General features: G+C 39.4%; 1 protein-coding gene across 1 annotated transcript in view; it reads left to right on the forward strand.

Annotated features, from left to right (window-relative positions):
* The window catches only part of UBR3 (ubiquitin protein ligase E3 component n-recognin 3), a 146,516-nt gene that overhangs the window by 38,750 nt on the left and 84,323 nt on the right, over positions 1–23,443 (forward strand). Inside the window, exons 11-23 of the mRNA XM_060257442.1 lie at positions 385–471; positions 1,268–1,333; positions 1,433–1,522; positions 3,125–3,253; positions 3,355–3,407; positions 4,032–4,165; positions 4,600–4,685; positions 11,283–11,424; positions 11,883–11,979; positions 15,429–15,570; positions 16,790–16,894; positions 17,811–17,984; positions 20,798–21,258. Coding sequence (XP_060113425.1) covers positions 385–471; positions 1,268–1,333; positions 1,433–1,522; positions 3,125–3,253; positions 3,355–3,407; positions 4,032–4,165; positions 4,600–4,685; positions 11,283–11,424; positions 11,883–11,979; positions 15,429–15,570; positions 16,790–16,894; positions 17,811–17,984; positions 20,798–21,258 — 1,766 coding nt within the window. The remainder of the gene's footprint in view (positions 1–384; positions 472–1,267; positions 1,334–1,432; positions 1,523–3,124; positions 3,254–3,354; positions 3,408–4,031; positions 4,166–4,599; positions 4,686–11,282; positions 11,425–11,882; positions 11,980–15,428; positions 15,571–16,789; positions 16,895–17,810; positions 17,985–20,797; positions 21,259–23,443) is intronic.

The following is a 23,443-nucleotide window of genomic DNA, read 5'->3' on the forward strand; positions in this document are numbered from 1 at the left end:
TGGTAGGCTGTCCTTTGGTAGGAATATGTTCTGCTGTCTGCTTTTCAGGGCTGTTGATCTCATCTGAAAGCCTTAAATGAACATAAGATATGCCATGTTGGGTCAGGCCAATGGCCTATCCAGTCCAACACTGTGTCACACAGTGGCCAAAAAAACCAGGCACCATCAGGAGGTCCATCAGCGGGCCAGGACACTAGAAGCACACTAGAAGTATTACCTCACTGGAAGTGAGGTAATACTTCCCCTTTTCGTCTGATTAACTTACTTTTAGTGTCCCAAAAGAATTGTGTGAAGTTTCAACTCTTGAATCAGGTCAGTTTTTATATCTCTTACATGTGGAGAGATTTTATTTTTTTTCAGTTCAGTATTTATATCCAATTTCAGGAGACACAGGAGTACACACGAAATGTTGTTAGATATTGCCTAGAAGCACTTCAAGATTGGTTTGATGCCATCAACTTTGTGGACGAGGTATGTATATTTGACTTGATATTTTGGGGGCAAGAAACACAGTTAAATTCAGTCTGTCTCTTCTTAGCACCTCACACCTAAAATAATACACTGTCTTGTTTAGCCTGCAAACCCATATTTGTCAGCAGTTCAGAAATGCTTGTGCTTTTGGGACTTTTGTGTGTTCTCAAAGGTAGGATATGAAGAATGTGCCTTAATTTTTGGAAGTAATGTTCAGCATTTTTGGAAATGTTCTTTGGGAATTTCCCTTGCATTAACTTTTAAAAATCCTTTCCCATAATTGTGAAGACCATAATATTTTTTTAATGTTAAGTGATTCTCAGGATTCTAATAAACTAGCAAAATGTTTGCATGATAAGATGAGGTAGGGGTGTGTGTGTGTGTGGTGGAGGGAGAGTTTTATATTGGCTGTCTATCCACAGTTTTCTCTCATCCTTCCTCCAAAGAGTTCTTCTCTCCTCAGTTTTGTTCTCACAACAATCCTCTGTGGTAGGTTAGGCCAAGAAACAGTGACTGACTAAAGTTTACTCAGCTTCATAGCTGAATGGGGGATTTGAACTAGAGTCTCTCTGACCTCCGCATCATACCACTTCTTCTTTTGAAGGATGTGGATTGTGTGGCTACTCCCTCTCCCATAGTTCCATATTAGTGCTATCTCAGTACAAACTAAGCAGTCAGTCCTTTCTCAAGCGTAGAAGAGGGGAAATAGGAATGAACTTAATAGAGCATAAATTGAATTGTGTATGCATTTAGACAGAAAAATGATCTCTCTCTCTCTCCCCCCCCCCCATTGCAGCCTACTCCGAATCAAGTCACTTTTCATCTACCACTGCATCGTTACTATGCTATGTTTCTGAGTAAGGTAGGTGAATGTTTTTTCTTTTGGAGAAAAGGAATGTTCATTGTGTAGGTGTATACATTTTTATGTTTTGACAAAATATTTTCTTGTTTTTGTTTTCAGGCTGTTAAATGTCAAGAAGTAGATCTGGATTCCCTTCTCCCAGACCAGGAGATGCTGATGAAGTTAATGGTTCACCCACTTCAAATTCAGGTAAGTTACCAGCTATAGTAGGGGAATAGTGTGCTTTTTTGTTTGCAATATGGAAAAACGTGTGAAGTGACTATCATAGCTAACACACAGCTTTCCAGTTGCCTTGAACATAGCATTTTTCAGTGGAAGCAACTGAGTATTGAAAACTATTATCTGTGTCTTCTACTTAAACATATTCTTTTCTTCCCAATAAGTTATAAAGAAGCATTCATGGTTATCTCTTATTTCAGTTTATCCAGATGTTTTTAAGCATTTATGAAGGCTGTAACAAGGGCAAAGGCATTACTGATTAAACCTGCTTTGAATTGGATAACCTGAACACAAAAAAAGATTGCAGTGTTTTCCACGCTGTGGGATTGCGTGGTTGTCCTGTTGTTGCTGCAGCAGCCAGTATGGCATAGCAGAAGGGGTGTTTCCACATGCTCAGACCAAAGTACTGGCCATCCCTCTCACCCAGAAGTACTGGGGGCCTTGTTTTTTTGTTTTTCAACTGGCAATTGACTTACCTGTTTTTGTAACAATGTCACATTGTTTTTATAACAATGTGAACAATCTATTAGGTTCTCTCTGCAAAAAAGCAAGTTTCTAGCCCCTTTTGCTTGAAGAGATATGCCTTCTATATCTCTGTAGAGCTGAAAGCTGGGAATTAAGGAACCTGACAGGCAGATTGTTACAGTGTTATAATGGTATTAAATTGGTGATTGTTTGTAAAAAGCCCCCCTGTTGGTGGGGGGAGGTTAGTTTGGTGGGCTTGGGCAGGGAAAATGACACCCGGTGTGGGTGGGACTGGGAAGTTCTGGACTTTTCAGTTCATGTTGAAGTTGTTCCACCTGTGATACGGTCAGCAAACGATCACAGCAAAGCTTGGGAAAGATTGCAAGAAAGATGGGTAAACTTGGAAGGTGCACGGAAATAGTATGATGTTGTGGGGAAGCAAGGAAACACCTTCTTCCCAAAAGCATCTAAAACTCAGGCAAACAGCCCTTGTGTAAGTCACTTGTCTCTTGGAGAATGATTCAGAAAAAGTCAACAGAAATACAATGGCTGCAGAAAGGCATCAGGATCCCATGTAATGGCTGCTCATTGTTTGCATTAAAATTCAATCTCCAGGGAGAACATGCCCTTTGAATTGAATTGTATTGTTTGCAAATTGCTGGTGCAACTTTATAGAGCAAAGGTAACATGACTATTTCCACATTCAAGAGTTGAATATACTGACTAGGATACTCTGCCACTTCCCTCCCCCCCAAAACCAACATATAAAGAGTTGGATCCAACCAGTTTTTCTGCTGCGCAGAAATGGAGGAGGTAGACTCATTTGATCACCAAAAGGACTGTGCCTGTAATCATGGTATCTTCATGGACTAAAGCCATGTGGGAATGGGGTTGTAGTAAGGAGGAGAACTGGATGAGATTGAGCAAAAAACCTGGCGGGATCCAACCCCCAAATTCGTTCTCACCTTTTTTTTCTTGCTTTGTTTAAAAATTGAGGCAAGAAGAATGGCAAGCAATGGATCAGTGTTTTGATTATAAATCCTCAGAGGGAGGAGGGAGAAACACCTCCTGATTGTTTTGCTTTTATCTTTATTTTATTTTTGGTAGGCCAGTCTCTCTGAAATCCATAGTAACATGTGGGTGAGAAATGGCCTGCAGATTAAAGGACAAGCTATGACCTATGTGCAGTCTCACTTTTGTAACTCTATGATTGATCCGGACATTTACCTATTACAGGTAGGTCAGTTCTTTTGGTTCCCTCACCTGTTAGCAGAGAACTTAAGAGTGATGACTAATGCATATGTGCTCTTTTTTTAAAAAACAAAAAACAAAAACAGGTCTGCGCTTCTAGACTTGACCCAGATTATTTTATTTCCTCAGTCTTTGAAAGGTAAGGTATTTTATAAATATTTAAAAATTACACGTAGGTTGTATAGATACAGGATGAGAGATGCTGTGACTCAGGAACTTTAACAATCTGCTCACTGATTAAATTCATCACAGGGATTTGGGGAAGTGACTGTAAACTTGTTGAATTATTTCTGCCATCCTTGTTCTGGTTTCCCTGTTCTTGTGAGAAGGAACATTTCTAATGCATTTCACCATTCAATGAGTAGAACTATATCTTAAACATTCTTCTAGCTGGGCTCGCTTTTCATTACATTTTATAGTAGGTGTGGTGCTCTTGGACCTCTTGGTGATAAATGTTCTTGGATGGGGGAAAATGTGCCAAAGGGAAACTTTAACAGAACGAGAACCCTTAGAGAACTATTCTCATCTATAGAAAAAGAAGCAAAATAAGACCTTTTCCGTCACTGTCTGTGCTTAGCTATTCTGACAGTTTTAACGTCTGTTGTTGACAGTCTGGAGTTGATAGGCAGTTGGTAGAGCAACTGCTTGAGACTTCAGTGAAATAGCAGCAAAAAATAAGTTATATATATATATATATGTATATAGATCGGTTGCATCTTTTCATTTTGACAACGTTAATATATTCTCCAATTTCCTGCTGTAGGTTCAAGGTGGTCGATCTCCTAACAATGGCTTCTCAGCATCAGAATACAGTGCTAGATGCAGAGCATGAGAGATCAATGTTAGAAGGGGCCCTAACATTTCTTGTAATTCTCTTAAGTCTCCGTTTACATTTAGGTAAGACTGCTCTGCTCCTTTTATTCCATCTTGTCACGCAGAATGGTAGATCTGGAATGTCAGATGCACAGTTGCAGGGGGTAGATGGTGGATACGCATGCCCAAAGCTAGTTAATAGCAAAGAATATGCTTGCCTTATTTCCCAGAATCTTGACCTTTTGTCATAACGGAATATTTCCAAGTAACGCATACTCACACAAAACAGAACAAAACTCCCAAAGCTTAACACTGTGCTTGAACAATTTCTCTGTTTTTCTTAGTATATCTTCAGTAATTATCTTTTGTGAGTAGTATGTCACTGTGGCAGAATGTGGTGATGAATTCTGAGCCATAGCTTTTCATCTGAGACCGTGTTGTGTCTTGAGTTGAAATGGTTCTACTTTTCATCCAGCTATGTGAAAGTTACGTTGATTTCACTGTCAATTACTCTCTAGGCATGACCGACGATGAGATCCTGAGAGCTGAGATGGTTGCTCAGCTGTGTATGAACGACAGGACACACAGTTCACTATTGGACCTCATATCCTTTGAATCTTCTATATAATTTTTGCTATATAGTTGATTAAAGACTTGGGATCCCATTATTTAGATGGGCTCTTGAAAGAGCGTTTTTCCTTGCCAATGTATAGAGATGGGTTCCATATGGTGACTTGCTGTCAGGTTAGGCTTGACATGTTATAAGTTATGTGTTTGTTCTTGCTAACTATGTTAAGTTTCATTTCTTCACTGCTGACCTATGAACCATGTAGTGTAATGCCTAAGAGTGTGCAGGAGGTAGACGTTACTTGTTATTGGCCCTCCCCCCTTTCATTCCATCTCAGTGCTGTAGGACCTGCTGGACCTGGACAATAGGCCATGTTTGTGTGACAGAATTTGTCATTTTAGTCTGTCATTATTCTGTAATTTTAGATTTTATATATTTTAATTGTTTTTAATTGTTTTTATGATGTAACCTGCCCTGAGCCTGTTCTATGAGAAGGATAGGCTAAAACCCAAATAAATAAATAATAAATAAATAAAAATAACTTGCAGAACCTCACACTCGCTTGCCTAAGGTAAGGTTGTATTTCAGAAAGCCTTATTAACGAGAAAGTTTAAGAGGCAGGATTTCTATTCCAACCTTCCGAGGTCGGTAAAATATTTACCCAGCTTGCTGGAGGGGAAAGTGTAATGACTGGGGAAGACAATGGCAAACCATCCCGTAAAAGGTCTGCCGTGAAAACTTTGTGAAAGCAGCGTCACCCCAGAGTCGGAAACGACTGGTGCTTGCACAGGGGACCTTTCCTGAATGGGGGGGAGAGGCAGATCGCCCACCTTTGCTGTCTCCCTGCCATGGGAGGAAGATGACCCACCTTTGCCGTCTTCCCATCAGGCGGAGAGTCAGCAAGGAGAGTTGCCGTGCTCCCCCCCCCATTTAAACACCACGGCGGGGTGTTTAAATGGGGGGGGAGGAAGATCCCCCACCTTTGCTGCCTCCCCGCCAGGCAGAGAGACAGCAAAGAGAGTTGCCGTGCTCCCCCCCCCATTTAAACACCACATCGGGGTGTTTAAATGGGGAGGGAGGAAGATCACCCACCTTTGCTGTCTCCCTGCCAGGCGGAGAGACAGCAAAGAGAACTCCTGGGCTTCCCCTCCCTGGCCAGGTGTTTAAATGGGGGGGGCAGATCACCCACCTTTTCTGGCACCTTCAAAAAAAAAAAAAGCCAAGTACAATATCCCACGGTACTGCGCTTGCGCGAGTGCGGAATGCCATCTCAAAAAATGAGGTCCAGTTGAGATCTCTGATCAACCAATGATGGGACCAACGCTGCTTAGAACTGAAGGATGGAGGGATGTCTGATGTCTAAAATTCGTTGTAAAAAAGCTGTGGGGTATAATAGCGACGGGTTAGGGATGGAGGGAGCGATCCCAGCGCTTGCTTTAAACATCAGAGGTGGAGCCAGGCAGACAGACAAGGAGGAAGCATGCTGCCCTCTCCACAGCTGGCGCTCGTGAAGCACTGGGTTTGCGGAGGGGGCGGGTGCTTCCTCCTTGCCTGTGTGCCTGGCTTCAGCTGTGATGTTTAAAGCAAGCGCTGGGATCGGAGGGCGGAGGGAGCGATCCCAGTGCTTGCTTTAAGCATCAGAGGTGGAGCCAGGCAGACAAGGAGAAAGCATGCTGCCGGCACTTGCGAAGTGCTGGGTTTGCGGTGGGGCCACGTGGAGCGATCCCAGCGCTTGCCTGAAGAAGATGGAGCCAGGCAGGCAGGCGCGGGGGAAGCGCCGGATCAGAGGCAGAGGCAGCGGATCGCCCCCCAGGAGGAAGGTGCGTCCTATGGTCCGGAGCGCCTTATGGACCGAAAAATATGGTATCTTTCATCGATCTATTATCACATCAATTATAACCGTTTGTTGTAATTATCACTATATTTTCTAACTGCTAATAAAAGGAGCTATCGTATATTGATTCAAAAAATTCTTTTTAATCACCTGTCTCCCCCATTTTCCCCAATTTCAGGTTATACTTTCAAAAACCACCAAATGTCTCTTAACTCTCCATTGCTTTTCAATATAGCCCTGAAACTTCTTCCATTCATCTTTAAATTTTTCTGCATCACTGTCTTTCAAGATTCTAGTAAGTCTAACCATTTCACTCCAATGTAAAGTTTTTAAAATCCAGTCCCATTTATCTGGTATTTCAGCTTGCTTCCACCTTTGTGCAAACAATGTTCTTGCAGCTGACAACATATACCACACCGAAGTCCTGTCTTGCTTCGGAAAACTTTCCATTTGTAATCCTACCAGAACGGTATCTGGTGCCCTTTTAACTGCATATCCCAAAATCTTTGACATCTCTTGTTGAATCATTTGCCAAAATTGTCTTGCTTTTTCACATGTCCACCACATATGATAAAAAGAGCCTTCATGCTTTTTACATTTCCAACACCGATCAGATGCCTGCTTGTTCATTTTTGCTAACTTCTTAGGTGTCATATACAACCTGTATTGCATTTTCAAACAGTTTTCTTTTATATTATTACATGTCAATATTTTCATAGAATTCTTCCATAGGTGAACATATGAAGCTGCCTTATACCAAATCAGACTCTCGGTCCATCAAAGTCAGTATTGTCTACTCAGACTGGCAGCGGCTCTCCAGGGTCTCAAGCTAAGGTTTTTCATACCTATTTTGCCTGGACCCTTTTAGTTGGAGATGCCAGGGTGTTCCCATGTCTCCATTGAAATTTCTTTATTCATATTTATTGCCCATTTAATCATTTGAGATTTTACTACGTCTTCTGTAGACCATTTCAATAACAATTTATACATCTTTGCAATCAACTTTTCATCTTCCCCTAATAGCACTTTTTCCATTTCTGTCTGATCTTGCCTCATACCTGTAGTCCTGATATCTTTATCCACTAAACTTTTAATTTGTAGCATCTGGAACCAATTAAATTTGTCTTGCAGTTCTTCCTCTGCTTTTAATTCTACTTTGCCACCCTTAATTTTTAGCAATAGTTTGTATGTAACCCATTTGTCTTCCTGTGAGTCAGAAATCCATTTTATAACTTCCATTGGTACAATCCACAGTGGTTTCCTCTCATCACCATATTTAAAATATCTTTTCCAAGTATTCAACAAACTTCTTATAAAATAATACTGGAAGAAACCATCTATCTTCTCCTTCCCATAATACAAATATGCATGCCAACCAAATAGATTTCCATGACCTTTTAACACCAATAACTTCTGGTTGGATAAGGTTATCCAGTCCTTGAGCCATACTAAACATACTGCTTCATGATATAATTTAAGATCCGGCAGTTGAAAACCTCGTTCTTTCACATCAATTAGTATTTTACTTTTGATTCTTGGTTTTTTTCCCGCCCATACAAATTCAGAAATCTTTTTTTGCCATCTATTGAATTGTTTAACATCTTTCATAATTGGAATTGTTTGGAAGAGGAACAACATTCTTGGTAAGATGTTCATTTTCACGGCAGCTATCCTACCCAAAAGAGACAAATTCAGTTTATTCCATTTCAACATATCGGCCAAAGTTTATCATAGTTGTTTTTAAACAGATCTATATTTTTCATCGTGATCTCTACACCCAAATATCTTACTTTCGAGGTGACTTCCCATCCAGTTGCATTTTGAAGTTCTTTCTGTTTGCACAATAATAAATTTTTACTTAAAATTTGCGATTTTTCTTTATTTATGTAAAACCCAGCAAGATCACCATATTCTCTGATTTTTTCCAATAACAATGGTAATACTTGTATTGGATTTTCAGTAATAAACATCATATAATCTGCAAAGGCTCCATATTTATAAGTCCATCCTTTCAATTTTAGCCCCTCTATTTCCTTATCTTCTGTTATTTCCTTATCTCTACTTTTTCCATCACAGCAAAGAAAAAGTCCCAATTAAGATTATCAAAGGCTTTCTCCGCATCAGCAAAAAAGAGTGCCACTTCTTTTTCCGGATGTTTTTCATAATACTCTACAATGTCCACCACTATTCTGATATTGTCTCTAATTTGCCTCTTCGGGAGAAAGCCTGCTTGCTCCTCACAGATAAACCTATGCAGGTATTGTTTTAGCCTTTCCGCCAAAATTTTTGCAAAGATTTTGTAGTCATTGTTAAGCAATGAAATCGGTTTATAATTTTTCACATTTGTAGCATCTCTGTCTTCTTTTGGTAACAATGAAATAACTGCTTCTTTCCAAGTATTTGGCACTTGCCCATCCAAACTATTATTCATCAATTTTTGGAGCATTGGAACTAATATATTTATAAGAACTTTGTAAAATTTTATTGAAAAGCCATCCGGTCCCAGTGCTTTCCCTATTTTCATTGAACTGATTGCAGCTTCTATTTCACCTTTTTCAATTGGATCATTCAATGTTTCTTTCATCATTTCTGTTGTTGGATTTACCTTCACATTTTGTAAATAAGCTATTCTTTCTTTATCAACTCGCTGGCCTTTAAATAAGTTAGCATAGTACTTGTAGAATTCCTTTTGATGCCCTTCTGGTCTACAATTTCTTTGCCACTGGTTTTAATCTTGTTTATGTATTTATTTTCCCTTCTTTTCTTCATTTGCCACGCCTAATACTTTCCAGGTTTGTTTGCCCCTTCAAAAGATTTTTGTTGGAGTCTTTTCAAATTCCATTCCACCTCTTCATTCAGTAAATGACTTAACTGACTCTAAAATTGTAATTTCTTGCAACATTTTCTTTTTCCCCCGGTCTCTTTCTTAATTCAATTTCTTTTTTACTTATTTCCTTTTGCAAGTCCAACAATTGCTTTTCATTTGCCCTTCTGTCCTTATTATTCAATATAATTAATGTTCCTCTCTCATCACAGCCTTATAGGCATCCCAAACCGTTTGAAATTGTACCTCTTGGTTGTTATTTATTTGGGAAAAAGCTTTAGTTTCTTTTTCTAGAGATGCCACTACCTCCACTTTCTGTAATAAGTCATCATTTATCCTCCATCTCCTCTCTTTTTTCCTCCCTTTAGCCAACCACATCAACGGGTTATGGTCTGCACCTATTTTCGGAAGAATCTCTACTTTTTTTGTGATCAGCCCCAGCTGTTTTGTAGCCCATAACATATCAATCCTAAAAAAGGTATTATGTCTGGCTGAAAAAAAAGTATAGTCTCATACCCTGGGGTTGAATTTTCTCCACACTTCTTCTAAGCTCTCTTGTTTAATTAGTTCAAAAAATGCTTTAGGTAGTTTCCCATCTACATCCCCCCCCCCCCCCCAAGATCTATCTAAGGAGTTCTGGATAGTTCCATTAAAGTCACCCATAAGCATTATCTGATCGTATGTTACTTGATCCAGTTGTTTCATAATATCATTGAAAAAGTCACTCAGCCCCATTAGGAGCATAAAGTCCCAACAACAGAGTCTTTTTGCCATACATCAAAACTTCTACTGCCAAATATCTACCTTCAAAATCTTTAAAAATCAGTTTGGCTCCAGCTCCTTTATGTAAAAAATCACTCCCCCTTTTTTTTCTTTAGCCAAGGAACCAAATTCTTCCCCTTGTAATCCGATTGTCTAATGTGTACTTCTTGTAGACAAATTATATTACATTTTTGTTTTGTAATCCAATGAAATGTCGTATACTCTTCTTTGATTGGGTTGTGTCACTTTAGGGAATAATCATATAACATGCTAAGTCATGGAGAGAACAATCTTGTGTTAGTTGATTGTTTACAACATATATAGGGATTTGTTTAGAAGCTGCAGTATATACCAAGACCCACAAGGGTGCAGTCTGGTATTATCCTTTCGGTGATGCAGTCTTTTAGATTTAAAGATGTCAGGTGGGTTTTGTTCCTCTGAACCCAACAAAATGATGAAATTTTAAATCTAACCTGGGATTTAACATTGTATGGGCTGTGGGTAGTTGTAGTCTGCTAGCTTTCGTGCCTGTCATATATTGTGCTGATTCAGATGGATTTAATGCCAGTAAATGTTAAATTTATACTGTTTTGCAGTTATTCTTATGTATCTTGTGTTTGTGTTATAATGTCATTGTTATTGTAAGGTTTTTTTCCCCCTTCTGCAATGTCAGCACTTTATACGTAAATGTATGGTTAGGAATAAATACTCAAGTATCTTTTGGAAAAAACTTTTAGGGAAAAACGTGCCATAGGAGTTAAATGCCACCCTGAAGATTAAGATTCTGTATTGACTCTGACATGATTGTTTTAAACGGGATTTTTCTGTCAGAGACAGACCTCTTGTGGTGAAATAGAGCAATGACTTCAGTCAGCAGGGAAACATGTAAAGGGAATGCTACTGGCTTATATCCAATTAAGCTGTTCTGAACACTTAATCTTCAGGTGATATGGTGACCATTTCTGCCAGTTCCCCCCTCCCACTGTAAATACCACTTTGGCCTTATATGTTACTTGAAAGCCCATTGACCCTCAGGAACAAAAGGGGGGGGGGGGTCCTCAGTGGACTGTAGTGTGTGTGAGGGAATCTCCCACCATGAAGTCCACAGATGGTTCAATACAGGGCACTATTTTAAGTAGGTAAGAATAAAAATAGAAGGACATTGATATCTAAAAGATTCTGGCATCATTACTTGCCTTAACTTGAGGGTCACATTCCAGAAAACCCTAATCCTAAAAGTGGTATTGTTCCTGGAAGTTTAAGCTTTGAATCAATGTTGTCAGCTGTGGCTGATTTCAAAGCTCCTGTATTTGAACCTGGGGGCTCCATGCAACAAGGAATGTATACGCCTAAAGGTAAGTGAAACTTCTAAGTATGATCACATGCATGTCAAATATATGCATCTCTTTTGTTAACTATCTAGCATGAGTTACAAATGTAAAAGTGTTTGTATTTGGTTTTAGATTAATACTGTTCTTTGCTTTTAAACTTTTGCTTTTCATCTAGGATTCTTTTCTTTCCTCCATGCTCAGTTTACATTTAAATAAGCAATGCAAGATCTGTTTTCAGAATGTCTAAAAATATGAAATAAGGACTTTAAAAAGTAGTTTTTGATTGCTTAAACCATATTTTTAGAAGAATAGCTGCAATATTGCAATTATGTAATAAGCAAAAAAACGTATAACATTGCTAACTGCTAAAAACCTACTTATGGGCTAATGAAAATACTACCAAATTTTGAAAGCTCCCTTGTTTAAAATTCTGCAGAGTATTCCATATTGATGATATATGCCTTCTGTGTTTTTAACACTAGCTGAAGTTTGGGATAAGGAATTTGACCCCGTCATGGTAATCCTTCGCACTGTTTATCGTAGAGATGTACAGTCTGCCATGGACCGATACACAGCATTGTGAGTTAAATATATAGGAACTATAACATCTGAATAAATACTGCATTGCATAATAGTTTAATGAAACACCTTTAACAGAGACTTTTTAGCTGTTCAGAAACCGTAATCTGTTTTCGTGAAAAGGGTGTTTAGAAGTAGTAGAAAGGAGCTGAAGATGTCTGCATTATAAATATGGTTTTTAATATATTGTGAGCTGATTTATATATGTAAGTGTAAATAAAGTAGGGATGTCCACTGACTAATTTTTAAAAATTTCTTCTGCTTTTAAGCATGAACTACTTTTGCATATTTCTAAATGCTTTGTGCAGATGCATTTCTGAAATACTGAAAATGAAACAAAAGCTACTACATATAGTTTATTTAATATTTCCTTTTGTTTGTGGCTGTTAACATTTTTACTGCACTTTTGGGAGAAAGACAGACATAAACACTTAAATAATTAGTGCTCAAAGCCGTTCTCACACATAGTCTAATAGAAATACTCCTAACAACTCTATAATGTAGGTCAGTATTATTATCGCGCTATTAAAGGTGTGGAGCAGAGGCTGAGAATGAACAGTTAGTTTGTGGAAGACTGTAGATTACAACTCAATCTCTTAGCAACCTCACTATACCAGCTCATAAAAACAGCCTCAGGAAGCATAGAATGTGCTCACATCAACAATTTTTTTGGCCTAATCAGTTACTAGTTGTTTCTCATCAGTTACTTTGTTGATCTTGGAGGAAATGCCTTTTCCCCCACATGACCCAACCTCCATTTGCTAAGAACTTTGAATCTATCCTAGGATGTTTAGTCAATGGGTTTATGGGCTAAGATATTCTTGATTATGGGCACTGTTCCAAAGGAGGAGAGCTACTGTCTTCTGTCATTAGAAAGGCAAATAGAGACTGACCTCTTCCGACATGCTTTTTAAGGCTGTGAGCTGATTTGTTTTTTTAACTCTGCCATTGTACCTTATTCTTTTTTGGTATGTCTGTCATGAGGGATTTATTAGAAAGTTGGTTGATACTTATAAACTATTGTTTATTTCAGGACTTATCTGCATATTAGGCCACACCCCCTAACATTACCATTGTTTCACACAGGGCTTTTTTTGTAGAAAATGCCCAGCAGGAACTCACCTGATGCCTAGCCAGCCAGAATTACGTTCCTGTGTGTTCCTGCTCAAAAAAAGCCCTGGTTTCTTTTGGGAAGGGCTATAGCCTAGTCCCAGGAGTCCATTCCTGGGTGAAAGACCTCCCACCCTTGCATTCATCAAACCCCTGAAGCAGAGGAGTAGTAAAGAAGCCCATGTGACATGTATTGCAGACTGGGTCCGCTGTTTTTAGAATCATAGAGTCCAGGGTTATCTCCCTTTCATTTTCTTTTGTGTTGAACATGCATCCTGATGAAGACTTCTGAGGAGCTCAAAATTGTGCACACTGCTTGGTGATATTATTGCTGGTGCTAACAAAATGGGTGGGGTTTTTTTTTGGAAATTATTCTGTGGACCAACAATGTTACCCACAAACTTTGGCTGATCTGGATTAGTGGGTATGTGTAAGGAGGAAATACATACATACATTTTAATGCTCTTAACTGGTATAAATTACGTAACATGTAGTTCTTTACTAGTTCAGTTGCTTGAAAGTGACATGTCAAAATGATGAATTACTCGCAATCTTGGACAACTACATAACCTTTTCATTTTTAGTGAAATGAATAATGTGTTCTTTGAGGCCATATAAAACCAAATGGAAAGCTGACCTTTTTGCGTTTTTTTTCTCCTGTCCCCAGTTTCCCCCTCCCTTTCTTCTCCCATTCATGTGACCTTAAGATACTAAAATGGAGAACACTGGCTAACCTTAACTTTATAGTTGTTCCTTGTTCACAAATAAAAAAAGTTTCCAATATAGAGCTGTGCCTTCTTTCAATATTTTCATTGGAAGATATGCTCAGAACACAAAGAACAAATTTGTTTTAGTTTCTTTACTTCCTTATTTCTACTATCCTTTCATTACTTGTAACTTAAAGGCCTCTTTGAGGGTGAAATGCCTTTGGCTGAGATTCACTATGCTACAGATTACTTAATCAGGGGAGGGACGGTGGCTCAGTGGTAGAGCATCTGCTTGGGAAGTAGAAGGTCCCAGGTTCAATCCCTGGCATCTCCAAAAAAGGGTCCAGGCAAATAGGTATGAAAAAACCTCCGCTTGAGACCCTGGAGAGCCGCTGCCAGTCTGAGAAGACAATACTGACTTGATGGACCAAAGGTCTGATTCAGTATAAGGCAGCTTCATATGTTCATATATGTTCAGTCTTGGCTTAAAGGTTGAAAATAGGCCATAGAGTTTGCACACGTCCTCCTTCTCCCTGCCCTTTTTGGTGTTTTTACTGTGGCGCATCCCATTACATCTTGCACCAAGGATAACATTAAACATGGCTAGATTAAAACAGGGATTTTACATGCGTTTTGCAAATTCTTTTTAAAACTGACCATAGTAGTGCCATTAGATATTCAATAGGAACATAAGAAGAGCCCTGCTGGATCAGACTATTGGTCCATCTAGTCCAGCATCTTGTCTCACACAGTGGCCAACCAGTTCCTCTGGACGTCTGCCAAGAGGGCATAGAGACTCCAGCCTTCCACTGACGTCACCTCCTGATCCTGGAATTCGTCGGTTTAGGGCCTCTGAATGTGGAGGTTCCCCTCAATCATTATAGCTAGTAGTCTTTGACAGACTTATCCTCCATGAATCCATCTAATCCCCTTTTAATACTGCCCCATATGTAGTGCTGAAATGGATAAAGAGTGGGGAAGGACCAAGCTTTGTCATTTTTTTAGCAGTGAGACATTAGCACTGCACATTCCATGCTTGAAAGCTTAAAGCATAAACACGTCTGCAAAAGAAAGTATCAGGTGACTCTTGGGAATCATGTAGGTTGTTTTTGTCATTCTTGATACTATAGCCTACCAACATACTCTGTTGAAGAATACAAGGCCATTGCTAATAGGATGGAGTACACGTTGTTGCTTTGGAGCAATTTGTAGCAGCAGTTGGCTATCCAATCCAATGGTCTTGGGATCTCATTTAGAATTAAACAGGCGTGTTTTCAGTATTTTTCAGATGTTCATTTTCCGGATCCAAGAAAGCAGTTTGGAATTTCCCCCAGAAAGGCTGTTATGTATTTAAAACAAGTGCAATAGAAAAGCATTGTTCAACAAAAAATGTCGCTGACTGACCATCCTATTGTTTGGTCTTCATTCTATAGAGTTAAGGTTTCAAGAATCAAGAACTCCAGGCCCTGCTTGGAAACTGGCAGTCTTAAAACTGACATGTATAAATTGTATTTTTTTAAAAAAAATTATACCATTTTCCTCCACTACATACTTCCTAGAGAGATGTATTTCTCAATTCTTGCATTTGTAACATTTAAATCTCTCCCCCCCCCCCCCGCTGCCTTCTTACAGTTTAAAGCAGAGTGGAAAATTTCACGGGAACCCCTGGCCTCCATACAAGAAAAGAACTCATTTGCACCCAAGCTATAAAGGACTCCTGAGGCTCTTGCACTGCAAAACTTTACACATTGTGTTGTTCACTCTACTTTACAAGGTACTACTGAATGGGAATCCCGCCCCCCCCCAAAAAAACACCAACAAAACAAAACTAGTATTTTCGGGCTGAAAATAAGCAGGCAGCTTCCAGGTTTGTGAATATGGGTTTGTGAAATATTTTTGAGCATGTCTCCTTCTCTCTGTCTTTACAAGTTATGATAGTGTATTGGTGTTTTTGCAACTCAGATGAATGGGACATGTTTAAGCACTCTTGTATGTGCAGCCTTTTTTATTTCCAATAAAAATCATATACTCATAGACATCATTATATGATAAGGAAATTGAATAAATCAGAATAACAACAGGTGAGTGATCTGTGATAGCTTTTAGATTTTGATCTATGTCAGTATAATTGAAATATGGCTTTTTATCCTATGTATGCAACCTCTACCAAAAATCAAAAACTGAACTTGCGCTCTCTAATAATTAGTCTTAGAAAACTCTTTTCTAATTTATTTCAGTGAGATAAGAGGTCTATAAATAACTATCATTTTCAAAGTTCAATGAGACAGGCTATAAAAAGATAAACATCAACTTACAACAGTTTACTATCTAATCTTAACTATCAAATCCTACCTTATCTAACTATCAGATTCTGTTGTATCTAACTGTAATTAGATTATTACCTAACCAATCCTAGATAAGCCATAACATCTTCCCTTGAGCATTAGAATTAGGATACTGACCATTCCAATATTTGGTAAATAGGCAGATGAGAACTTTAACTAAAACCCTGTGGGTTTTGTGCTTCCTTCTTTGAGAAGGGATTCTAAATATTTAACCTTCAGAATTAGAAATTGTACCTCTTTTGCCATAGTTGATAAATAGCTGCATCTTTCTCATTGAGGGCTGTTTTATAACTGAAGCTTAGATGTGAAAATAAAAAGGTGAAATTTTTCTAGCTTTTTTGGTGAGACCTGAAACAGAAATTTGGCGGGAGGAAAAAGTGGAAAGCATTGCAAAATTAACACTGGAGGCTGTTCTGTGAATTGTGAAATCTCATAGGTTTTCTTTAGTAGTTGGAATTTATTTCTGAGCATTTACAGTAAAGTTATTATATTAGAATTTACAGTAAAGTTACTGTCACAGACTAAAAGAGCTCCGTGTGATTGTGTTTGTCTCCCTATTATCACAAGGCACTAGTGAATATTGGCTACCCAGAAAAGTGGGCTCTCCTACTTTTTCATGTTTGTAATAGGAGTATTTTTTTTTTTTAGATATTAATGGATCATCAAAACTTATCAGAACATGTTCTTTGCATGGTATTATATTTGATTGAACTGGGACTAGAGAACTCTTCTGAGCAAGAGTCTGATGAAGAAGTAAGTGCAGTTATTTTTATTCCATGCATTCCATATACCTATGTGTGAAATATAAAATTTGTGTTCTTGTTGAGCCTTAAATCGGTTTTAGTGGTTTTAGAGGAATAAAGTGGTTTTAGAGGAATAACTCTAGATCCAGTGTAGTGTAGGAGTTGTTGTTTTTAAAGCAAGAATAAGGCTTATTGAATGCAGAATAATCACATCTTTGCAAGTAAGGACTGGACTGTATCAGTCTCACTAAATTAATTCCATGCCTTAAAACATGTCTCCTTTTTTTGAGAAATGTTTTATGTGTAGAAGTGAGCACAAATTGATCTCCCTCCCTCTCTCCCTCCCTCCCTCCCTCCCTCCCTCCCTCCCTCCTTCCTTCCTTCCTTCCTTCCTTCCTTCCTTCCTTCCTTCCTTCCTTCCTTCCTTCCTTCCTTCCTTCCCTCCTTCCCTCCTTCCCTCCCTCCCTCCTTCCCTCCTTCCTTCCTTCCTTCCTTCCTTCCTTCCTTCCTTCCTTCCTTCCTTCCTTCCTTCCTTCCTTCCTTCCTTCCTTCCTTCCTTCCTTCCTTCCTTCCTTCCTTCCTTCCTTCCTTCCTCCCTCCCTCCCTCCCTCCCTCCCTCCCTCCCTCCCTCCCTGTCAAAGCTGGCTCACAGCAAACCCATAGGGTTTTTAATGCAGGAGATGAGCCAAGGTGGTTTGCCATTGCCTGCCTTTGCGTGACAGCCCTGGTATTCCTTGGTGGTCTCCCATCCTAGTACCAACCAGGGTCATCCCTGCTTAGTTTCCAGGTTCTGACGAGATTGGGTTAGCCTGGGCCATCAAAGTCAAGAAGTTCATATTTACTGGCATGTTTAGCCAGGGTACTGGCATACTTCAGTCATGTGCTCTAACCATATCCTGCTGTTTTGCTTGTCTGTCGTGTGCTAGGATTCTGTGGGAGGACAGGAACGCTGCCATGATAGCTGGTTCCCAGGGAATAACTTGGTGTCAAACATGCGCCATTTTATTAACTATGTCCGTGTAAGAGTACCAGAGACAGCTCCAGAGGTGAAAAGAGAACCACCTGCAAGTACAAGCGCTGATGGTTTTGCTGCTTCTCAGGTAAGCAGAAGGAAGTTTTATACCTTTGAAGTGGGATTATTCTGACAGCTCAAGACCTTTCTATGGGCAGTGTTGACTTTAAAATATTTTGCCTTCTGGTATTGAATGAAACTTTACTAAAGATACACATTTCCATATCTGATAGTATACGTTTAGTATATAATGCCATGTTTTTTAGGGTCTTTTAATGCCATCCTTTTCCCTCCAACTTACCAGAATCCAAGGCGATCTAAAGGACTTCAGAGAGAGGTAGACTCGTGTGTATTTTGCATTTTAACGGCAGTAGAGCTTCCATTGTGCTGGTCCTAACTTAGCTGCAATTCCACAGTCTTCTCAAGTATTGCTTGAGAAACTGTAATCTTTGCAGATTTCTAACGGTAGGGTATAAAAAAGGTACCCTGGAACATGGACTGTATGTTTTTGTTCTAAATTCATTGTGCCATGCTGGAGATAACATTGCCCAGAAAATGCCGGCCTGTGGTTGGAATAAATACTGACTTGCTCTGTCTAAATGTATGTGAACTTCTCTTGCTGTTATTTCTAACATTTTAATAATACTGCTCTTCAGATTCCCCTTTCTCAGTAAGCTTAACCTGTCAATCTTGATAGAAGTTATTTGAAATGATAAATGGTTAGTGTATCCATCTTTGTGAACGTGTAATTAACTTGTTTAAATGATTTATAGCCAACACATAATAGCGTTGCCACCTTCCCTAGTGAATTGATGGGGAACAGCCTAACCATGGCTCATTTTCATATATTAACTTATGGATGCATTGCTGTATATTTCATTAGCACTAAGGCTGTGCTAAAGGAAAAAGTTAGATGGAAGGCAAACAGGTTTGGAGTTTTTTTTTAAAAAGGGGACTTTGAGAGATTATCTTATTCGTCATGATACAGGACTTAAAATATAGACATAGCAAAAATTCAGTCTATAAAATATAGTCCCCCCCTCCTCTCCAGTAAATTTAAAGTTCTTTCAGGCATCAGGCACAGTGACCAGTTGTGTAAGTGATCACATTACAATTAAAACATAATGGCTTGGATGGGGGCAGCATTTTGAGCTGCGCTATCATATAAAACAGAAATCAGTGGCAGTTTTATGGACTCTATTATTTTTCAAGTGACAGTAGCCCTCCATTGTTTGCTTCTTCTTCCCAGAATGCAGCAGCTGTAATGTAACACCTACGGCTATAAAACTGTGAGTCTGTCAGCCTGTAATAACAAAGCCTGACAAGACACAGGCCTTAAGATTTTGACCTGGAAAGTGCTTTTTTCATCCCTCATTTAAAAAAAAAAATTATAACATCTAGTCCAATGAAGAGTCCAGATGTATTCAGAAGCTTGCGCAATGTTTTGTGTCATTTGGGTTGGCCCTAATTTAAAGGTATTGCATAGTTTGTGCACCCATATGATGGGCTAAGTTTTTTCCAGCATAAACTTTTGTCAGTCAGAGTTCACTTCGGCATATGCATAGTGAGAAAACTTCAGTGGATCACTCTCTCCGAGAAGAAGCTCCAAGCCGGTTTGTTCTTCTGAAAGTACTAGGTCCTATGTTTATAAAAATAAGCATTTGTATTGAAAAGTATTCCCAGCATTTTAAAGGGGAATCAAGATCTTAAAAAACAGAGCCTTGTAGAAGTCAAGTCTAAGATTACTCTTTTGCCGCAGTAGAAATTTTTTTTCCTAAAAAAACCCCCCTCCTAGTGATTTATTTTGGAACAGGCTTTGGGATTCAGTGCTTCCTGAGTTCTAGAATGCTAATTGCCCTGACCTGGATACTGCCGCTAGCCTGATTGCATTAGATCTTGGAAGCTAAGACTGCATTAGATCTTGGTCAGTATTTGGATGGGAGACCAGGATTACTGTGAAGAGGCAGGTGATGGCAAACCACCTCTGAATGTCTCTTGCCTCAAAAGCTGTACAGGCTTGTCATAAATCACCTGCAATTTGATGGGGGGTGGATTCTGAACCACAATTAGACTTCACACTCACATACATTTTAATGGTCATGTTAGACTTAGTTATGGCTGACCAGGGGTTCTTCAACCAAGACTCAAACCCATAGGAAACTTTTGGCAGTATTAACCACTATTGACATTGGGGCAGATGTAATGCTGAATTCTGGGCAAGGCCTACAGGGAGCATCGAGAGTGGCTAGATGGGAGCATGTGATTGTGTCCTGCTTCTGATCATATGACTGGTTGATCACATATCAACACATACGAAGCTGCCTTATATTGAGTTAGACCCTCAGTCTATCAAGGTTACTGTCGTCTTCTCAGGCAAGCAGTATTCTTCAGGTAGGGTTGCCAGTTCTGGGTTGGGAAATATTTGGAGATTTTAGGGGTGGAGCCTGGGAAGGTTTAGGGACGGGAGGGACCTCAGCAGAGCATAATGCCAATAGAGTTCACTCTCCAAAGCAGCCATTTTCTCCAGGAGAATGGATCTTGGTTGTCTGGAGATCAGTTGTAATAGCGGGAGATCTTAGACCCTATCTCCAGGGTCTCAGGCAGAGGTCTTTCTCATCTACTGCCTGGTCCTTTTTGCTGGGGATTGAACCTGGAACCTTCTGTATGCTAAGCCGATGCTCTACTGCTGAGCCATAGACCCTCTCTGATCATGATGCATATGGAGTTGCGTCAGATCAGTGTAATTTTCTTTTTAATAGGAAGGAAATGCAAAGATTTTGTTTTGTTTTCTACTTTGAAAATGCTTTTCTAGGAATTTTTTTGGGTAGCCTGTAGTTTTGTTTTGTTTTTAAATCAAAGTTAATTATGGCATCTAATTGTATTTTCCTTGTTTTCTTCAAGAATTCAGGAACAGCTCAAGTATTCAGCTTGGTGGCGGAGCGTAGAAAGAAATTCCAGGAAATCATCAATCGCAATACCAGCGAAGCCAGTCAGGCAGTCCGACCCAAGACTTCCATGAAATGGTCAGCTCCAGGCACAACGCCTCAGCTAACAAACGCTATCCTGGAGGTCAAGGAAAGCATCTTGTCTCTGCTGGTTAAGCTTCACCATAAGCTGTCAGGAAAGCAAAACTCTTACTATCCTCCTTGGTTGGATGACATGGAACCATTACTCCCACAAGAAAACCCTAAGTATTTTCACGGGGATGGAATGACAGCTGTAGAAAGGATATTATTGAAAGCTGCACTTCAAAGCAGATTAAACAAACGTATCATTGAGGAAATATGTAGAAAAGTGACTCCGCCTGTTCCCCCCAAAAAGATTAGTCCTGCAGAGAAGAAGACCTTGGACAAAGAAGAAAGGTAATGTATAGGAAAGAAGTTATTTCTGTGCCTGAATTAATACATCGCCATATTTTGAATTCCACTTCTGTTACAGGTTTTTTTCCTTGAGGGTCCTTTGTGGATTTAGGGACCCCGTTAGCCGTTAGATTATCATTAGGCTAATACAACTATGTGTAAGTTTTTGAGTTCTCCATCAGGCCAGGTGTTATAAAATTAAAAAGCAGGTATTTCGGGTCATCATAATCCGTGAGATCCTTTCATGACATTGTATCTTGGTACAAGAGGTTCTTAATATCATGGTGTCAGTGGGCTGGTCTTGAGTTCAGAAGCCAGTGGTGGAATTGTGTGTTCCCCTGCCAAACCTTCCTCTGTCTTAAGAGTGAAGTTCCCACCTCCTGGTTTATCTAGAGTTAAGGGATATATTTGATGGTGACTTTCACTTCAAATAATGTCATGGTTTCTGTTTTGCAAGAATTAAAAACCAAAATCCCCAGTCATTTTTGGCTCTCCCTTTCTTGTAATGGAAAAATATGAGTAATTTTTAGTGTAGGGATTTTTTTTAAAAATGTATTTTTGAAACCACTAATCTATATAAGTTTACTTCATTTACGATGAGAAAATAATCAAAAGGAAAAAAACAGATTTGTATATATTTACATAAAGTTTCCAAAAGTCAGTTAATTATAATATCCTATATCTTTGAAATTAACTGTAAAAACCTTGGATCAGGTTAGAAATCACAAGCAGATGAATTATGTGATGCTTCAAAAACTTAAGAAAGTCACTGTATCATAAGCTCTTGTGGACATGAGCCCACTTCTGTTAGATGCAGAGAAATGACTTTGTGGGGTGTTTGAAGAATCTGTTCCCAATCTCACATCAGTTTCTGCCGCCTGCCTTGGAGTGGCAAATTCTTCCTTTGTTCTGGCCAGATATTTCGATTCACTGTTTGACATCTAGAATGTTCTGCATCATTTCTCTGCTCCTGTTTCTCTAGCTGTGTGCTGACAACATCCTGTAATGCTCCCAAGTTGTGTACGGGAATTCTCCGGTTCATTGCATTTCAGCAAATGTAGCCTTACTTATAATTCTGGAGTCATTTACTCTTTTGTTTTGATCGCTGCTCATAACGGAGCAGTTGTGCTGATCTTGTGACCAGATGTCCCCAGTGGCAACCTTTGAGTGCCACCATTCTGATGATGTCCCTTTGTTCTCACTGGCCTGTTGTCATATCTTTGGTCTCTTTGCATGTGGTAACAGCAAATCACTCACATTAGATGTTATACGCAAATACATGCTTAGCTACAATAGTAATCCTTCCTGTTTTAAGTTGAGCATTTCCTTTATTATATCAGAACCACTTGAGAGGGTGCTGCTGCAGAAAGACTTCCTGGGATAGGAAATATCTCTCAGAATCTTCTGTCTGTAATTGCTTCATCTCTCATGCAACTGCAGTTCATCATCAGGTTTATAAATTGCAGTATCTCCGCTTGACTAATTTGCTTTCACTCTTCCTTTTTGTTCTCACTCATCTCAATGCATTATACTCTTCTTCCGAGGTACCTCTGTCATCATTCATTTCCATCACCGAACACTTTCTTTTGATTCTTCACATGTAGGTCTCCAGTTCTCCTCTTCCTCACTTGACTGTTCTGTTTGCTTGTGATATGTGTGCCTTATAATACTTACTGGGCACACTGGCACAAATGCTACCTGAGGACTTTTTAATGTGAAAGCCTAAGTATAAAAGAGATGAGTTCGCAGGTTTGTCTGTACTGATGATCCATTGATCTGTGTCTTGGCAGTAAGATGCCTCTTTCTTGTCTTTCTCTTTATTCCTCTGTGAGCCAAATCTTCACAAGTGATTAGCATAAGATCAGAGCAGTGGGCCATCTAGCTCAGCATCCTGTCTCAAACAGTAGCCAATCAGTTACCGTGGAGGATCAAAAACAGGGCATAAAGGCAGAGGTCTTCTCCTGATCTTGCCTCCTTGCACTGATATTCAGATGTTTTGCCTCTGAATGTGAAGGTTCCCTTTAGTCACCATGGCTAGTAGCCACTGATAGCCATGTCCTCCATGAATCTGTGCAAGGTGCCTGTGGCCATCAACACATCCTTTGGCAGCAATTTCCACATTTTAATCAGCTGTTTTATTTTCAGTGACTTTATTAATAATCTCCCCCCCCCCCAAGAGGTTGCCATA

Source organism: Heteronotia binoei, chromosome 16 (assembly GCF_032191835.1).
Source record: "Heteronotia binoei isolate CCM8104 ecotype False Entrance Well chromosome 16, APGP_CSIRO_Hbin_v1, whole genome shotgun sequence".
NCBI classification, from domain to species: domain Eukaryota; kingdom Metazoa; phylum Chordata; class Lepidosauria; order Squamata; family Gekkonidae; genus Heteronotia; species Heteronotia binoei.